The sequence below is a fragment of the Suricata suricatta genome, chromosome X (assembly GCF_006229205.1).
Source record: "Suricata suricatta isolate VVHF042 chromosome X, meerkat_22Aug2017_6uvM2_HiC, whole genome shotgun sequence".
In the NCBI taxonomy this organism is placed as follows: domain Eukaryota; kingdom Metazoa; phylum Chordata; class Mammalia; order Carnivora; family Herpestidae; genus Suricata; species Suricata suricatta.
Genome location: NC_043717.1, coordinates 44,738,473 through 44,756,618, shown reverse-complemented (window position 1 = coordinate 44,756,618; position 18,146 = coordinate 44,738,473). Strand labels below are relative to the sequence as shown.

Below are 18,146 nucleotides of genomic sequence, written 5' to 3'. Positions count from 1 at the left end.
GTGCCCACTGCACAGTTCTACAACTAGCAATAAAGTAAAACTATCTTCACTATGTTTCCACTGCTGAAACTAGTCTAATTTATTGTCTCTAGTGGAAACAGTTTTGGGATCATTTAACTTTTTTACATTTGTAAATGAATGGCTCCTTATTTTGTTGGTGGAAACTGCTTAAACTATCAATTCTGGGGCTAAATTTCTCTCATTTAAATAATGCTTGAGCCATCTTACTCTTTATCTCCAGTTCCACATCCCGTGATTTTCTTCCCTCATGTTATCCCAATAGTTGCTCACACTCTTTAATCCTGGTTTGGAGCCTTTGTTTTCATCTGAAAAACTTTCTTCTGTATTCCAACTCCCTGCACCTCAGCATTTTCCAGATGGGGAAAGACAGAATGTATGAGTTCTTGTATATGCAGAGTGGCCACAAAGTCTATATATGAGATTCACAGCCATTTGAAGATGTTATAAACAACTATCAGCATAAATTTGTGTGAAAAATAGCAAGGAACCCACAGATTACTTCTAATTCTCTTTCATTCAATAGATTGAGACTATGCCTGTGGGAGGGTGCCCTCGGGTAACAGTATTGACATAGATAAGAGAAATTCAATCCCACAGAAACACAGAAAAGACAAAGAGACAGAGGCATAAAGAAACTCAGTCTGAAGCAGAAAGAGACAGAAAGGGACACAAACAGTGAGAAAGTTAAGTTAGGGAGGAAGGGGTGGGAGGGACGGAAAAAAATTTTAAAAAAGAGAAAGAAGGAGGAGAAGAGAGAAAAACAAAAGCAGAGATAGAACAATAACAATGGAAATAGTTATGAAAAAAAGATAGTGACAGAAATCCAGAAAGATAGAAACAGGGAGGACCAGTGACATATAAAGATATTGACAGGGATTCCAAAGGCATCTGCCTGGGTTGATGAGTTAGATCTGAAATTGGGACTGCATTAACCTAGAGCAAAAAGTTGCTTGTTTTAATTCATTAAAATAAAGGCATCATATGGGCCACTGCAATGCTAAGTGAGAATACACAGACTTGTAGTAGGAGGGGAAAAAATAGAATGAGGCTGGGAAATACCTTAAACAAGAGTACAGATACTGTCAGAAGTAAAAAATAGTAAGACAGAGAGGTAAGCTTTGATAGCAAACTAGGGATAACCCCCCTCACACACACACACACCCTTTGAGTGGGAATGAGGTGGAAGCACTCAACACCATTAAAGAGGTTTGAAATAGTCCCAAATGAGTATACACACTCTCATCCTTTTCCAACCCAAAGTAGTTATGAGTCACAAAGTCCACACTGGAGATGCAGCTGGGGAAGGGTTGTGATCTTCTGTCTTTATTTTCTCAGGTGCCATCTGTCCCCTTGAGGAGTTGTGTGATGTGGCCCACCAGTACGGGGCTCTGACCTTCGTGGATGAGGTTCACGCTGTAGGACTATATGGGTCCCGGGGTGCTGGGATTGGGGAGCGTGATGGAGTTATGCACAAGATTGACATTGTCTCTGGAACTCTTGGTGAGTGAGTAGCTTGGACTGCTTTTATATATAATCCAGAAAGGAGGGCCCCTGTAAGACCTTTTCCTTCCTTCTCCCCAAAGCTGTAAAAGATCCTTGGGTGGGATTCACAGCTGTAGGCTATGGAACTCCTGGATTCCCTCCTTCCACATCCATCTCACTGCAGAGATGCTGAGAAAGACTGGGAGGGTTTTTTGAGAAAAACCCTAACCTGGGCCAAATAGCCAGGTTCTAGTCAGTACATGAAAAGTTGTGGTTCTAAATTCCTCCCCTACTCCAGCTCCTAATTTCATCTTAGTTCCACTTTGTGGCCTAGCCAACTAAAGGTCCCCACCCAGCTCCTACTTATCTAGTCACTGCATATGGCAAAACTTGAAAGTCCTATCTCAAAGCAGCAGAATTATCAGCTGTCTGTCTTGTCATGGACAAGAGAGATAAGCAGAGGCCTGAGAAAGGAGTCTAGGGCTCCAGCTTCTGGTGCACATCCTTATGTTATCTGGACTTGATCCTGTTCCTCTAGAGACCAATGATAGTCTCTGTGCATATCCTTCTCTTCCGTGTCTCCAGGCAAGGCCTTTGGCTGTGTGGGGGGCTACATCGCCAGCACTTGTGACTTGGTGGACATGATACGCTCCTATGCTGCTGGTTTCATCTTCACCACCTCACTGCCTCCCATGGTGCTCTCTGGAGCTCTGGAATCTGTGCGGCTGCTTAAGGGAGAGGAGGGCCAAGCCCTGAGGCGAGCCCACCAGCGAAATGTCAAGCACATGCGCCAGCTACTAATGGACAGGGGCCTTCCCATCATTCCCTGCCCCAGCCACATCATCCCCATCCGGGTGAGAGTCCCACCCTGACCATTGCCCTACTCACTTATCTCTTCTGGAAGCCTTCCCACACCCAGCAAACCAACACCTGCTCCTCTCATCAACTCTTTGCTTTCCTACTCTCCTTATTTGGATCTTTTTTACCTTTTTGAAAAATTATCAGCCATTCTGGATTAACCACTTCTTTTGCATTAGCTATTATCTCATAATTATTAGACTGTCCTGACCCTCACAATATTGGGTACACATGATCTATAATTCAGTGCTTTTGAAATTATGGATCAAGACGATTAGTGGGTCACAAAATCAGTTTAGTAGGTTATGACTGGCATTAAAAATTAAAAACAAAACAGAATAGAAAATGTTGGAATACATCAAACATAGAGAAGGTATCATTTTGTGAGAAATTTGTTTGAAGTTTGTATATGTGTATATACGTATATATAATACAGTCATGATGTGAAATATTTCTTAATAAGAATTGAAGTAAAAAATTAAGTCAGAACATAGAAAATAAAAAATCATGGGATGAGGTGCTATTTTGGATTCCCAACTATGTTTAAAAATTTACTGCCTTTAGAAGTGAATCGCTACTTCTTTCCTAAATAACATCTATTTGTATGTGTCAGTATGTCAGTGTGTGGTAAGGACACTTTTTGTTGGACTACTCCTTAGGCTAACCCAATATTCCTTCTTGGGGATATTTGGAAATATGGGAGATATTGAGAAAGACTATTTTGATATATATTTTTTTAATTAACCTAACAAAAGAACCACAGAGGTAGCTTGGGGGGGGTGTTATCTTCTTACTCATAACCAACGCAAATTAACATACCATCTAGGTAAAAAAAAAAAGTGTGCTAGCTCTGCAAACAGCTTCAAGACAACATACTTAGCACCACCTCCATCCGCACCCCTTCAAATTTAATTGCTGCCTCTGAGAAACTCCTTAATAGAAATTCTGGAGCTGCCACTATAAGCCCCTTATGGAGAAAAAAAAAAAACTGTCCCAAAATTCAGTGATTTTTTTTTTATCTGGTTCCCTCCATCTGCTTAATGGAACTAGTTATTAGGTTAACAGATACTGACAGGCTTTTCTCCTGAGCCCAGGTGGGTGATGCAGCACTGAACAGCAAGATCTCTGATCTCCTGCTCTCCAAGCATGGTATCTATGTGCAGGCCATTAACTACCCAACTGTCCCCCGAGGTGAAGAGCTACTGCGCCTAGCACCCTCTCCCCACCATAGCCCTCAGATGATGGATGACTTTGTGGGTAAGTGCTCAATATGGGGGTCTATAGCACTCTCTTTCCCTTCAGTCTCAGGAACTGAAGAAGCTATTCAGTTTAAAAGTGTATTTCTAGAACATCTATTGTGTGCCAGGCCCTGTACTAGGGTAATAAATGGATGAGAAATATACCCATAGGGTTCTAGTTTGGTTGAGCCCTAGTGGACACAAACAATGACCTTAAGGGGTGATCAAATTTCAACAAAGATAGTGCATCAGGGAGTTGTGGGAGCAGAAAGGAGGGACCTGACTCAACATATGAGATTCAAGACAGGCTTCCTAGTGGAGGTTACATCTGAGCTGAGTCTTACAGGTGAGTGGTATTGGACCAAGAAAAGAAAGAGAGTGTGGAAGTGGTATTCCTAGCAGAGGAAAGAGCATGAATAAAGGCGAGAAGAATAGTGTGAAGCAGCCTGTGATATACCAAGAATAATAGGCAGGTATTACTAGAATGTAGGGTAGTAGGAATGAAGTGGAGGAGGGTAGTGTCAATCTATGAGTCTACAAAGACAACACAGGACAGAGACTGAATTAAAAGGCTTGTAGAACTACTATGTAAGTTGGGTTTTATCCTGAAAGATGCCAGTTTAGTCCATTCACCTAAAGTTTACTGGATTCCCATTGGGTGCAGTTTTTAGCATGGGGCCTAGCATAGAGCAGATGTGTATTCCAAGTCTGTTGGGCAAAAGACACATATACAGGTGATGGTCTAGCAAAGGAGATAAGACATAGACAGTACTGGTCCAGTATGATGAGCTCTAGTGCTCTGGGAGCTGGAGGGAGAGTGATCACGTAAGGCTAGATAAAGTAGGAAGCATGAAGTTAGGAAGGCTTTGTGGGTGAGAAAGTCCTTGTGCTACACCTTGAAGTACATATGGTATAGTGTAAGAATATTCCAGAATAAGGAAATTCCATGAGCAAGGACCTAGAGATAGGAAAACAGAGGATATACATTGGCAACAGTCATTCTATATGTCTGGAGCATAGGCAGTATGAGAGTTCAAGGAAGACAAGATAGTTAGGTGCCATTCATTCATTTAAAAACATCCAATATGCTAGCCAATATCTATTAAGTACTTACATGTGCCAAGCACTGTTCTAAACATTGTATGTATTAACTCATCTAATACTCATGGGATAGAGATGCTATTATTAGCATTTCCATTATATATATATAATATATGTATATATATAATATATTTTATACATATATATATATATATACACACATGGAAATCAAAGCATAAAAATATATATGTCCAAGATCACACAGCTACCAGATTTGAACTGGGGAGTCTGTCTCTACCTCCATGGTCATAACCACTACATCTACTACCTCAGCTGATGATCCAGACTGCTGGACCTTTTGCTCAGTCTTCTAAATTGCTCTGGGCTTCAATTATAGAGTCCTCAGTACTCTCGGTTCTGAGTGTCCATTTATGCTGAGCTTTTTCCAGAAAGATATATGAGAAACATCTACCATGATTCCACCAGTCCTTCAATCCCACAGCCAACCCTTCCTGAAATACTGCAGCGGGTCCCTACAGTCTCTCAAATCTGTCCTTTTTTCTATTGCCAGTTTTTGAGTATATGTCAGTGTGATTTCTTCCTAATTGTCCTGCTTGCCTCTTGATTCCTTGTAATTTCTTCCCCCTAGTGACCATCAGACAAGTTTTTCTAAACTTCTGACTATATACCTCTTCATGTTTCCTATTTGCCTAGACTAGAGTGTGGTCTCCAATGTGAGGTATGCAAGATAATCCATAGGGTGGTGGGGGGGAGTATTAGAATTTTGTGTTTACCTTTTGTATCTTTTTTTTAATTAGTAGTTTATGGCCAAGTTGGCTTCCATATAACACCCAGTGCTCTTCCCCACAAGTGCCCCCCTCCATGACCATCACCCCCCCTTCCCCTTTCCTCCTCCCTCCTCAGCCCTCAGTTGGTTTTCAGTATTCAAGAGTCTCTCATGATTTGCCTCCCTCCAACTTTCTTTGTCTCCCCCCTTCCCCTTCCTATGGTCCCTTCTTAGGTTTCTCCTGTTAGACCTATGAGTGAAAACATATGGTATCTGTCCTTCTCTGCCTGACTTATTTTGCTTAGCATGACTCCCTCGAAGTCCATCCACTTTGCTGCAAATGGCCAGATTTCATTATTTCTCATTGCCATGTAGTACTCCATTGTGTATATATACCATATCTTCTTTATCCATTTATCAGTTGATGGACATTTAGGCTCTTTCCATGATTTGGCTATTGTTGAAAGTACTGCTATGAACATTGGGGTACATGTGCCCTTATGCATCAGCACTTCTGTATCCCTTGGGTAGATCCCCAGCAGTGCTATTGCTGGGTCATAGGGAGAAGAAATTAAAAAAAATATATATGGAAACAAATGAAAACGAAAATACAACAATCCAAACTCTCCTCAAGAGGAAAGTATATTGCAATCCAGTCCTATTTCAACAAACTTTTTTATCTTAAAAATAGAAAATTAGGCATTACAGATATTGATCTTTAACAAATAGACTGACAATGATACAAGTATCAGTATATAAAAAACATACATAGATTGGAGGTATGTGCTAAAATATTTGTATTGATAGAATGTACAGTTCAAACTTTGGAGACCACTGGCATGTAGAACAGTTGAAGCTTCTTGGCATGGTCTTTAATGCCTTCAACATGGTGATCTCTATGTCCTCACTTTTTCCCCCCACATTCCTTTTATTTCTCCATTTACACTGAGTGACTTGTAGTTAGTTCTATCATTTTTCTCTTTCTTACCTCTGGTATTTTGCCAGTTATGCTCCATTTTAATTGGAATGCCCTCCTCCACTTTTCCCTCTGGTTTACCTCTTTTATCTTCTAGACTTAAGTATGTCATCTTTCATTTATTCTTTCAACAAATATTTATTGAGTATGGGAGTATGTACTGTGTGCCAGACACTGTTCTAGGTGCTGAGGATACACAGTAAACAAAAGACACAAAATAACTATCCTTAGGGAGAATATATTCTAGTGTAAGGAGATAGTGAAAAGACTTTATAAAATATAAATAATGCATTATAGCATGGTAGTTTTAAGTGTTATGGAAAAATAGAGCAGAATGAGGGGATAGGAAGTGCTAATGGGGAAGAACTAGTTTGTAGGATTGTAGCATTAAATAGAGTTTTAAGGGTAGAAATCATTGAGGTGACCCTTGAACAAAGCTATGAAGGAGGTGAAGGAATTAGCTGAGTAGATATCAAAGGAAAGGTTATCCCATATCCATATAGAACAACGTAAGGCAGGGAAGACCCAATCACATGAGTATTTCCTCTGTACTTGAGGAACAATAGAGATGAGTATGGATGGAGTGATGTAAGCAAGAGGCAGATAGAAAATTAAGGAGTGAGGGGAAATGTGAGGCCAGACTGTGTAGGGTATTGTAGTTCAGTGAATTTTGGCTTTAACTCTGAAATAGTCTTTTGAAGGATTTGAACAGAGGAGTGACATAGCTGATTCAGGTTTTAACAGAATTGGTCCAACTTCTATGTTGAAAATAGACTGAAAGGGAGACTGAGTGGAAGCCCCATTTGGGGGCTACTGTAATAATCCAGGTAAGGAAGGATAGTAATTCAGACCTGATGATGGCGTTAAAGGTGATGAAAAAAGTTTGAAGGTGAAGCCAATGGTTACTTGCTAATAGATTGGATGTGTGGTAGGAGAAAAAGAGAAAGGATGGCTCTAAAATTTTTCAACGGAGGAACTAGAATTGCCATTAACTGCGAGATGGTTAAGTTTGAAACTAGACATGATGGAAAGTAAGGAGATCATTAGCTCAATTGTGTTCATATGAAGTGAGAAATGCTTATCAGAATCCAGGTGGAGCTACAGAAAGAAAATTGGATATATAAGTCTAGAATTCAGAAGGGTCTGGGCCGAGATGAAAAGTTTTGAAGTTTCAGCACATAAATGGTATTTAAAAGCCATTAGACTAGACAAGATCTCCCAGGGATTAAGCATAAAAACAAAGCCAAGGACAGGGCCCTGGCACACACTTGAGGCTCTTCCAACAATAGGTCAGGTTCTCTCCTCTGGGTTCCCACCCACTCCAGGGACACCCTCTGCCCCAGGCTCCCAGGTAACAATGACACTGTGTGATTACTGTCAGTGTTATCTTCTTCATCAGGCTGAGTTTCCAAGCAGCTGGAACATTTCTTGGGCCACAGTGTGTCCTGTACTTAGAGTTGTCCAGGACAGGCCAGTACAGCTTTAAATTGTGTCAAATAAGTGCTTCCCAATCCTTTATACATTACAGCACTCACACACAAATTGTAACATTCATAGCACCCAATGGAGGAAACAGAAGAGGTTACTTATGTCTCCAAGGTATCTCAGAGGCTTGAGGGATTATCTTAGCATATATGTATTGTGACACAGGTATTAAGACCTAGACTAACCAATTTTTTCCTTCCCCACCCCCTACCACCTTTTAGAGAAGTTGCTGGTGGCCTGGAATGAGGTGAGGCTGCCTCTCCAGGATGTGTCTATGGCTGCCTGCAATTTCTGTCACCGGCCTGTGCACTTTGAGCTTATGAGTGAGTGGGAACGTTCCTACTTTGGAAACATGGGGCCCCAGTATGTCACCACCTATGCCTAAGAAGCCAGCTGCCTCAAAGCCCCACTCCATCTGCACTTCACATGGGACTGAGCCTCCTCCTGTCTTCTGCTTTATTGTGTGCCTCTAGCTGTCTAAAAATAAAGAACAAACTGCAGCATTTTTAGCCCTTTATTAGACAGAAAACTGCCTATCTGATTCCTTCAGGCGAGTGGCAGAGCCATGAGGAAAATCTAGGGACTGACTCTTTACTGGAAGACCTAGACACAGTAAACCCACGTAGTCCCTGAAGTCAGGGGATAGAATCAGCCCTAACTGAAATATCTGGAAAAGAGGAATAGTTCCCAAAAACTTTGGAGGTATTATCCAGCAGAAAGAATAGATGTCCTCTTTCTTTTCCACAGGACCTTATAGAACAGGACTTACCAGCTCTATTTTCCAAGGTAGGAAAGAGATTTGGCTATAGTAAGCAACTTTTTCAAGGCAACACTCCCAATCTTTCCAAGCCATAGCACAAAGAATACATTTGCATGGCAAACTTGGGTGAACTAATGATTCTACTTGCCATGAGGCAATCTCTCCTGACCTTTGTGCCCTGCTTGGCAACTTTAGGGTCATTTCTTTCCACCCTATAATCCACTTGAGGCAGCTGTAGGAAGCACCAATTAAGGCTGCATGATCCACCTGAGCTTTCTAACACACCACACCTACCTCCCTTACTGATCCAACCTCAGCAGTGCAAGGAACCCCTACAACAGAGCATCTCTATGGTGAGTACCATTCTTCCTTCCTCCCCTCTCCCTAGGAGTTATCATCAGCTGGCAAACCAAGTGTTGAGATGTCTCTGACTCAACTTCATGGAGCATATCCAAATTGTGTACAGGACATGGTATTCTAAAATAAAAACAGACTTTATTTAGGCACAAACATATTTGTCAGCAAGAAAGAAAGGTGTTTAAAATCAACTTTCTGGGGTAATTGGTTCCTATGTACTTCTGACAGGAAAGTGGGAAGCACAGTGAGGAACTGGGTCACAGCAATATGGCACAAACAAGTAACTTACCAATGAGGAGGAGCTAGGCAGGAAGAAAAGAGGCCATAAAGAAGGAAGAGAAAGAGAAATAAGAAAGAATCCTTGAGGAAAGCAGAAGAGGAGGAGGCCTTCGGGGAGCAAGAGGCAATCTAGCAGGGAGCTGGCCTGATTACATACAGGGTTGACCATGATAGATGTCTCTAGGCCTGAGTTGATTCAGCTGGGCCTGCTCCAGAGAAAGAAATTGCAGCGGGAGGAAGGGTCAGTGGGAGGACCCTGGGGCCTGGCACACATATAAAAGTGGCGGCCCAGGTTGGGTCCTGGCTTCTTCACAGTTCGCTTCACACATGGCTCCCTATGGCCCCCACAGAGGGGCATGGGCAAAGGTCCCCCCAGCACAGACTTCCAAAAAGAGGTCCGTATCTCCTTCTCATCCTTGACTTCTGAAGCACTGGCCTGCCCCTCTACCATTTTGGCCATCACCTCCTTTTCTGGAGTCTTTGGGGTCATGAGGGCACCCACAATAGGAAGTTCCAAGTTAGGAGATGCTTGGGGATGGCTGGAAGATGGCTGAAAGTAGCTTGTCAGGTGTTTCTGGCCTCTGTTGGAGCCAGCTTGACTTGGCCGAGGCCTGGTTGAGCGCACACGGACTTTGTTTTGGTACATCTGTACCTGGGTTTTATTGAGTTTCAGTGCTGATTGCTTGAACACAGGATCTTTGAGATTAACTAGAAAGCGAAGGATCTTGAGCTGGGTGCCTGCAAACTCGGGGAGAAAGCGGGTACACAGAGGAGGGCACTCTTTTGCTGGCACAGAGGACACACTCAAGACTGCACCCACAGGGCAATGGTCAGAGCCCATCACCTCAGGCAGTAGGAAGGAGTCCTGGAAAGTGTCTATTACCAGGGTCTGATCCCCCAGCACATAGTCAAGCCGGGAGCCATAATTCAGATGACGGGCACCACTGACTGCTGACCAGCAGGTGAATGCCCCCTCCTGCTTTGGCTGGAAGTAGCGGTAGCTATCAATGAAGGGCCCTCCAGGGGACCCAGTCTGGTATCCCAGGCTACTGAGCAAGCCATCCATCCACTTGCGCCCTGGGTCCTCTTCAAAACATTCCTGGTAAAAGGGGAAGAGGAATGAAGACAGAGGTAAAACGAGATGCCTAGACCTAGAAGAGACTTTAAACCAAATACTTCATTTTTCAGATGAGAAAACATGATTGTTCCAAAGAAGACTAATACTCAGGGTCACACAGTACAGAACTGGCAGAGCTGAGATTCAATTTCCATCCTTACCTATTTAAAAGCCCATATTTGTTTTTCTTCCTGTATTAGGCTACAATTGCCTTGCATTGATCCATAAATGCCAAATCTGAAAGCTTTTTGTTTGCTTAATCAAAGCAATTATCAGAACTGCTCCCAAAGGGATGGAAAGCAGGAAGTTAAAAATGGTTACTTCTAGGATGTAGAGCTGGAATTAGGAGTTAAGAAGACTGTTATCCTTTTCATTTAAACCCTCTGGAATTATTTGGCTTATCTTGTGTGTATCAAAGGCCTCATAGATCATCTTCCCACTACCCTACCAACTCCTCAGCTGAGGGGCTCCATAAATCAATGCCTAAGTACTTCCTTTGGCTCTGATCCCCAGCTCATCCATCCATCCAATCCCCCTGCCCACCCACTCATTCAAAGAAAAATGTTCAAAGAACACAGATTATTTGCCAGACATGATGTTAGGGACAAAATGAGAACCTGAACTCATTCTGAAGTGATCTGGAGCTGGAAATTGAAGGCTGAACAAGAGCAGCCCAGGCAGAGGGTGTTATATATTGAGAGGGCAGCCTCTGTAGTGGGCTGTGGAGAGAAAGAGCAGTGCCCCCAAAAGACTTCAGGGGAGACCAGAATGGGAGCCAGAAGACCAGTAGGATAACAATCATAGTCCACGCAAGCAAGAGAGAATAATCACTCAAACTAGGGTAGAGCATAAGGAGACAAAGAAAAATGAAATTAAAAGATGATTTAGAACTAAACTCAACAGTACTCACTGACCAACTGAATGTGGGATGGGGGGTGGATAGAAAAGAACAATACTAACACAACTCCCAGGCTTCTGGTTGGAGCAGCCAAGGGGATAATGGTGCCATTTAGGGAGATAAAGACTAAAAGAGCCAGGGCACCTGGCTGGCTCATTCAGTAGAACATATGACTCTTGATCTCAGGATCTTTAGTTCAAGCCCCATATTGGGCATGGAACCTACTTAAAAAAAAAAAAAGGACTAAAAGCTAGTCTTTTAAGAAGTGGACATATTCTGCTATTTTGGAAAGATTGTGCTTGTCATGTGACCTGGTACTATTAATTCTCTTTTCCCAGAAGGAAAAAGAGGTGTACTTTTGAGATCTACAATAGTTCTCAACTAAGAAGAAAAGGCATACATTTATATAACACTATCTCAGGAAGGAGAAAGAAGAGACTGAGTAAATGCCTGAAGAGAAATAGGGTAGGGAGGGACTAAAGGCTCACATTTTGTAATGTACACTCTCTTCCCTACCACACATAACCACCACCATTCTTTCATTATCTCATTTCTGTTTATTTTTGCAGCTGGAGGAAACATCTACATTTATATGGCTCTACTGCAAACTAATCAAGGAATATTCCTATAGCCCCTTCTTTGAGCCATGCCCAATGCTGAGATGGGATATGTCAGCATGTTACTGATCACTCCCCTTATGAGGCAAATGGGAACTGGCTTGCAGATTCTAGGGCAGTAGTTGTCAAGATTGACTGTACAATAAAATCAGCCTGGGACCTTTTAAAATATACTGCTACCCTGGCCCCATGCCCAACAGATTCTGATTTAATTGGTCTGGGTGGCAGAAAGATATTACTATTCTTATAAAAGTTCTTCATTCTAATGTGCTATTGGGGGGTTTGAACCATCAGCCTAGAGGGACTCAGAGCTGAGAGGTTCATACAAGGAAAAAAAGACAGAATGGTATAGTGAGAAGAGCCAAAATAAAAATAACTTTCACAATGGACTGAGAGGAGATGACCTGGCTGCAGTAGACGGAGTGTGTAGGAGTACTGAGGATAGAAATGGAGACTGGGCACAGACCAGAAAAACCCCTCAGTGCCAAGCCTAGATGTTTTCTCTGCATTGCACAAGTAACAAGGAGGTATTGAAGGTTCATGAGCAAGAAACCATGTATGGTTTTAGAGAAATGATCAAGGCAATGCGGAGTTCAAGGACCTTGAAACATGGCTCCCAAAGGACTCTCCAGCCCCATCTCACCTCCCTTCCCTTCCCATGTCACCATCTAAGAAGAATAGGATTTGCAGTTCACCATGCACACCAGGCAAATCCTCACCTTGAAGCCTCTGCTCATGCTAGAATGCTTTGCTTCCCCCACCCCAAAGCTCTGTTCTACTCATCTTTTAAAATCCAACCATTTTTCAGATGTCTAGGCTGGCCCAGGAATCTCATTTCTCCAGGCACCCCTAGACTCCTGGCCTGCCATCCCTATTTCAGCTCGAAGATACCTTTCTGTAATTGACTGGTCTTATGTCCATAGCCCACCACCATGCTGAGACCTCTGAGGGGCCAAGAGCCAGTAATGACTGGTAACTGAGTCCCCAGCACATGGCTCAGGACCAAGCAAAAGGCAAGATCAGTACTGTCTTCTGAATGAATGAATAAACAATCCTCAGTGCTTTGAGAATATTATTTCAAACTAAGCTCTGCTTTTCCATGAAAGAAGCTATCCTTGGGCCCAAAATCTGGCATTGGCTGGCTAAATAGAAACCCAATCAGAAAAAAAAGAAGTGAGACAAGGGGCCTAGAAGAACCTTACCAGGCTGACTGCATCCCAGTGGTCAATGGGGTGGTGGGCTGTATTCAGGTCACCCAGAATGATCACATGGCTGAAAAACATGATGTGGGATTATCAACTAGACATTCAAGAAAGGGAAGCAGTAGTTCTGGCCCACGTACTCTTCCCTGGACCCAAGAACTCAGGCCACTTCCCACCTTGGGGCCAAACTGGGAACCCACAGAAATGCATAGCAGCCTACATCTCCAATCTTACCATAACCATACCACATTTTATGCCTGAACAACCCAATTCTGATCTCCAAAGATGACATCATTCCCTATTTGACATGATTGTCTCACTGATCTCTACCTAATGGCATCTTTCTGGTCCTTCAAAGTTGAGCTCAGGTACTACTTTTTTTTAGGAAGCATCCCTTGATTACTCTAACCCACCCTCACTTTCCTGTCCTTCCGTGGGACAAGACTTTTCATTTGTTTCCAGGCACTTTTTCTTCATCTCATTTCATCCTTAAAACTATTCTATGAAGTAGAAATTCATACATTCGCTTATGTATGAAAATAAAACCAGAACTAGCCTTAGGGTTCATAGTGAGTAAAAGGAGTCAAAATAGATGCTCAGAGGTATCTGAGAATAAAACCTGTATTTGTATCACTTTACCTGGTCCTCACAGCTCATACAGAGCAGGGCCCATTGAGGCAGGCATGCTGGTGTCTCCATCTAGGCTTTAAAAGAACTCAAAAGATAGAGACCCCATATCCCTTCCAATGAAGTTTGACACCTAAACAGGCTGTGTATCTACAACAATCTCAAGTACTATCCAAGTTTACAATACCTGCCAGCTGCCAGGAGGGCTTCTGCTCGGATCTGCAGCAAACGATAGAAGCGCATCTTAAACGTCAGCCGCTCAGGTTTCCCAGGGTCCGCATGGGGGCAGTACACGTTGATTAGGGTCAAGGTCTTCTCTTTCCCTTCCCATGTGCTGGGGAAAAGAGACCCCCCCCAACCAAAAAGGTCATTTCTAAGCCTTCTCTCCCCATACCATGTGGATTCCATTTAATGGTTGTCTGTGGGATGGATGTGAAGGCAACAGAAAAACATGAATGAGCTGGCATGCACAGAACTTGTGGACTTACTACAGATAAGGCAGAGAGAGGGGCATCTAGGATGACACCCAGCTAAACCAGATGATGGTGCTGACATTCACAAAGATAGGACATCCAGAAAGAGAACCACTTGGGGGTGATCAAGTTGCTTTTGAGTTGCCTGGTTAATAAGAGAGCTGGACCTCCTGCAGTTCTCCACTGTGGATATGGGAAACTCAAAGCTCAAAGGGGAACAGGATTTGCCCAACCAAGGTCACATAGTGAGTAGCCCAGCTAGAACTAGAGTCCAAGAAAGGCAACTTGGGGAAGTTTTCCATGATCAATACGTGTTTAGTAAGGAAAGCCTCAGAATCACCAAACTCAGAATAGAAACAGCAGTGCTCAGTGACAGAGGGATGTGAGCTATTACCAGATTTTGTGCTGTGTGAGGAGGGCCCGGCCCTCACTATCCAGGGCCCGAAGCTCTTCCTGGGTGAATTCATCCATGTTTCCATAGCAACCCACATCCCCCTTCTGAGTGGCAAGTAGGCCACTGAGGCCTTCTTCAGCAGCCATGGGGGTAGCACTGTCCTTACAGAAGGTGGCTACACCTGGAGACAGATAGAGTACTCTGAGCAGGGCTCGAAGCCAACAGCTTATTACACAACTTGTTGTCCCCACAAAGGTCACCTGAGTCATCTTCATCAAATATGGTTGTAATGACAACCCTCCTAACTCAAGGGCCATGGACGGATCCAAGAGCCTAAGGTAACTCTACCCAAACCATGGAGTCTGAGTTCCTTCATCTAAAAAAGCCACAGAATTAATAACAGCTAATATTCTAAGTGTTTTACATGGACACATGGTAAATACTCAAAAAGTGTTACCTATTATTATTATCATATGGACTAATCTGTTTAATCCTTGTACAGGCATGCCCCAATAGATTGTGAGTTTAGTTCCAGACCACAATAAAGGAAATATTTTTAAGGAAATATTGTAATAAAGCGAGTCAAATGAATTTTTTGGTTTCCCAGTACAGATAAAAGTTATGTTGTTACTATGTTGTAGTCTATTATATGTACAATAACATTTTGTCTAAAAAAAGTGCCTTAATTAAAAAATACTTTATTGATAAAGAATCCTAAATTCTGAGCTTTCAGCAACATGCAAGCACTGATCACAGATTACCATAACAAATATAATAAAAATGTTTGAAATATTGTAAGAATTACCAAAAAATGACAGAGACAGGAGGTGAGCAAATGCTGCTAGAAAAACGGTGCTAAGAGACTTGCAACACAGGGTTGCCATAAAACCTTCAACTTACAAAAAATGCAGTATCTGGGGCGCCTGGGTGGCTCAGTTGGTTAAGTGTCCAACTCTTTGATTTTGGCTCAGATCATGATCTCACGGTTTGTGAGATCAAGGCCCTCCCATGCAGGGCTCTGTGCTATCAACATGGAGCCTACCTATGATTCTCTCTCTCACTCTCTCTCTGCCTCTCCCCTGCTCACATGTACTCTCTCTCAAAATATATAATAAACATTAAGATAAACAAATAAATAAATAACACAATATCTGTAAAACACAAAGTGAAGTACTTTACATATATATGTATATATAAACATATTTATATATAGATATATAAATTCATGTTTTATATTTATTTACATAGAACTTTATATACAAGTATATAAGTATATATATGTATATTATATATATATACAAAACAAAGTATTCCTGTACTAGCCCTAGAAGGTAGGCATTATCTCCCGTTTTTCAGCCGAGAAACATGAAGCATAAAGAGGTTGAGTAACTTGCCAGAGGGTACACAGCTAGGAAGTGAGACAGGATTCAAATCTAGACAGTCTGACTCTGGAGCTCATATAATTAACTACCACATGATTGCTTCCAAAGTCCAACAGGATAATTTTATACATAAAAACTATCCTTTATGTGACTTTAGCTTTGTGGACTAAAAGCCTGGAGGCCCATAACATCGTCTAGAATGGGGGGATGCAACAGAGGCAGGCCAGAGCCGCTGCCCTCACCATGACCCTTGGTAACCACCACAAGCTCATCCACCAGAATACGAAAAAGCAGAGTGACTGGCTTAAGGGAAAGTCCAAAGAATGTGAATGACAGGCTTTCTGCTGCTACCTGCAAGCAGAGGGACTCGGGAATCATTCAGCAGAACCAGAAAAAGGCTAAGGAGAAGGAGGAACCCAAGTAGCTTTTTTGTCCAACCCTCTTGCCCTTCCCTGTGTGCCTGGAGCCAGGACCATCAAGGTTTGTGTTTTCTCCTATAGCACTCACAGGTCCCAGCACAGATGGTATTCCTTTTGCCTGAAGTTTGCAGCAGGTCCCTTTTGTACTTCCTTCCTCTCAGGTAGCCTCTTTTTACCCTGGATCATCCTGGGGGTCAGGGGGTTCCCCCTTCCCAGTATTTTTTGTTCCTGTGGGGCTCACCCCAAAGTATTAAAAGTAGCTTTGTAATTTCAAAAAATTAAAAATAAAAAGACTAAGTTTCTTTATGATCCTCTCATCAAATATTGGAAAACTCCCCCTGAACTGTCTCCATCACTCATTTTAAGTCCCCCAGAAAGCCCCATTTACCAGAATAACCACTGCGGCTGCGGCTGAAGCTGAAATAGGAGTTATAGCCCTCAGTGATAGCCAGGGGCTCTGTCAGCACATCTCCTGCAAAAGCAAACAAACAAACAAACAAACAAACCTTAAAATTGTGTCAGAGAGAAGAGTAAAGCCCCAGACACACAAAGGTCTGGAATTACAGTTGCAGGCTAATTCCTTGTACACATCAGAGCCAGAGTTGGGAGGTAATATCTACGATTAAAGGAGAAGCTAGAAAGTTGGGGACTAGTGAAGAAATTGATATAAGGAAAGGGAGGCTATGAAATGGGAGGAAGGGAATTAGGTGGGAGGAAGCTAATGTTTAGGTTAATGGAGAGAGCTGGAGGTGGGGAACCGGAATATGGGAGAGAGAACTGGGAATCTGAGCTGGGAATTGGAGGTAGGAGATGGAGGCAATTATAGGATCTGAACTGGGGATGTAGGGAAATGTAGTTCGAAAGTCTTAGAGGGGGTGCATAGAAGAGGGAAGGAATGCGGGGTGTTGAGCTTAGGTGCAAGAGAGAGGGAACTTAGAGGATCTAACCTTGGAATGGGACATGAGATAGAAATGCTAAGAGGTTCTGAGGCTGGGCAGGAGAGAAATAGGGAATGTGAGGGAAGAACTGAGGATCTGAGATGCAGAGGTAAAAGGGAAGAACTCAGAGAATCTGAACTGAGGGCAAAGGTGGGATGGAAATTAAAGGCTCTGAGCTGGGTGCAAGGAAGGGGAATTGGATCTAATTTGGGAGTTGGAGCTGAACAGTGTGTGGAAAGAGGAAATTTGGGGTACTGATCTGGGACAGGAGAATGAGTGGAAATTAGAGGATCTGAGCGAGGATGAAGGTTGCAAGGGTGAGGGAATTAAGGTTCTGCTGAGGACAGGAGATGAAGTGGGAATTAAGACATCAAGCTGGAGTGAGAAATAGGAGTTTAAGGGGAAGGGGATCAGGATTCTAGACTCTAGAGATAGAAAAATAGGAAAGTAAAATGAGATTAAGTAAGGGACAAAAGTCAGTAGAAAAGGTAAAGGTATGGTAGGGGTCCTGGACTTCTGAGCGCTCACTGGTCACTTTAGTCTCCTGGAAACAAATGATGTCGGCATCCAGCTTGTCCAAAATGCGCCCCACGACCATGGCGGCACAGTTGCTGGGCTCCTCGTATACCATCCCTTGCAGGGGGCTTCGGATCCCATTGACGTTCCAGCTCACCACGCGCAACATCTTCACTGTAACACTTCACAGTCCGTGCCCAACCTAGGGCACAGATCGACTGGACAACCACAAATCGGTCAGGTTCAGACTTCCGTGCATAATGGCGCCTGCGTTCTACT

At 42.9% G+C, this 18,146-nt stretch overlaps 2 protein-coding genes across 2 annotated transcripts in view; one reads left to right on the top strand and one right to left on the bottom strand.

Moving 5' to 3' along the window:
• The window catches only part of ALAS2 (5'-aminolevulinate synthase 2), a 24,912-nt gene extending 16,521 nt beyond the window's left edge, over nt 1-8,391 (top strand). Inside the window, exons 8-11 of the mRNA XM_029930519.1 lie at nt 1,357-1,521; nt 2,089-2,357; nt 3,456-3,618; nt 8,110-8,391. Coding sequence (XP_029786379.1) covers nt 1,357-1,521; nt 2,089-2,357; nt 3,456-3,618; nt 8,110-8,273 — 761 coding nt within the window. The 3' untranslated portion in view covers nt 8,274-8,391. The remainder of the gene's footprint in view (nt 1-1,356; nt 1,522-2,088; nt 2,358-3,455; nt 3,619-8,109) is intronic.
• APEX2 (apurinic/apyrimidinic endodeoxyribonuclease 2) lies at nt 8,389-18,146 on the bottom strand. Its single transcript, XM_029930520.1, has 6 exons — nt 17,880-18,146; nt 16,802-16,885; nt 14,613-14,793; nt 13,933-14,079; nt 13,119-13,188; nt 8,389-10,383 (listed from the first exon to the last, which is right to left on the bottom strand). Exons 1-6 carry the CDS (start codon nt 18,034-18,036, stop codon nt 9,481-9,483), a joined length of 1,542 nt encoding a protein of 513 aa, XP_029786380.1. The 5' UTR covers nt 18,037-18,146; the 3' UTR covers nt 8,389-9,480.

What these genes read in the sequence shown, in the direction of transcription:
- APEX2 (XM_029930520.1), bottom strand. Translation starts at nt 18,036, where the DNA reads ATGTTGCGCGTGGTGAGCTGGAACGTCAATGGGATCCGAAGCCCCCTG. An exon ending in CAGCCGCAGTGGTTATTCTG is followed by an intron (nt 14,794 to 16,801) that starts GTAAATGGGGCT and finishes ATCTGTCTCCAG; the next exon opens with GTGTAGCCACCTTCTGTAAG. An exon ending in CTCACACAGCACAAAATCTG is followed by an intron (nt 14,080 to 14,612) that starts GTAATAGCTCAC and finishes TCTTTTCCCCAG; the next exon opens with CACATGGGAAGGGAAAGAGA.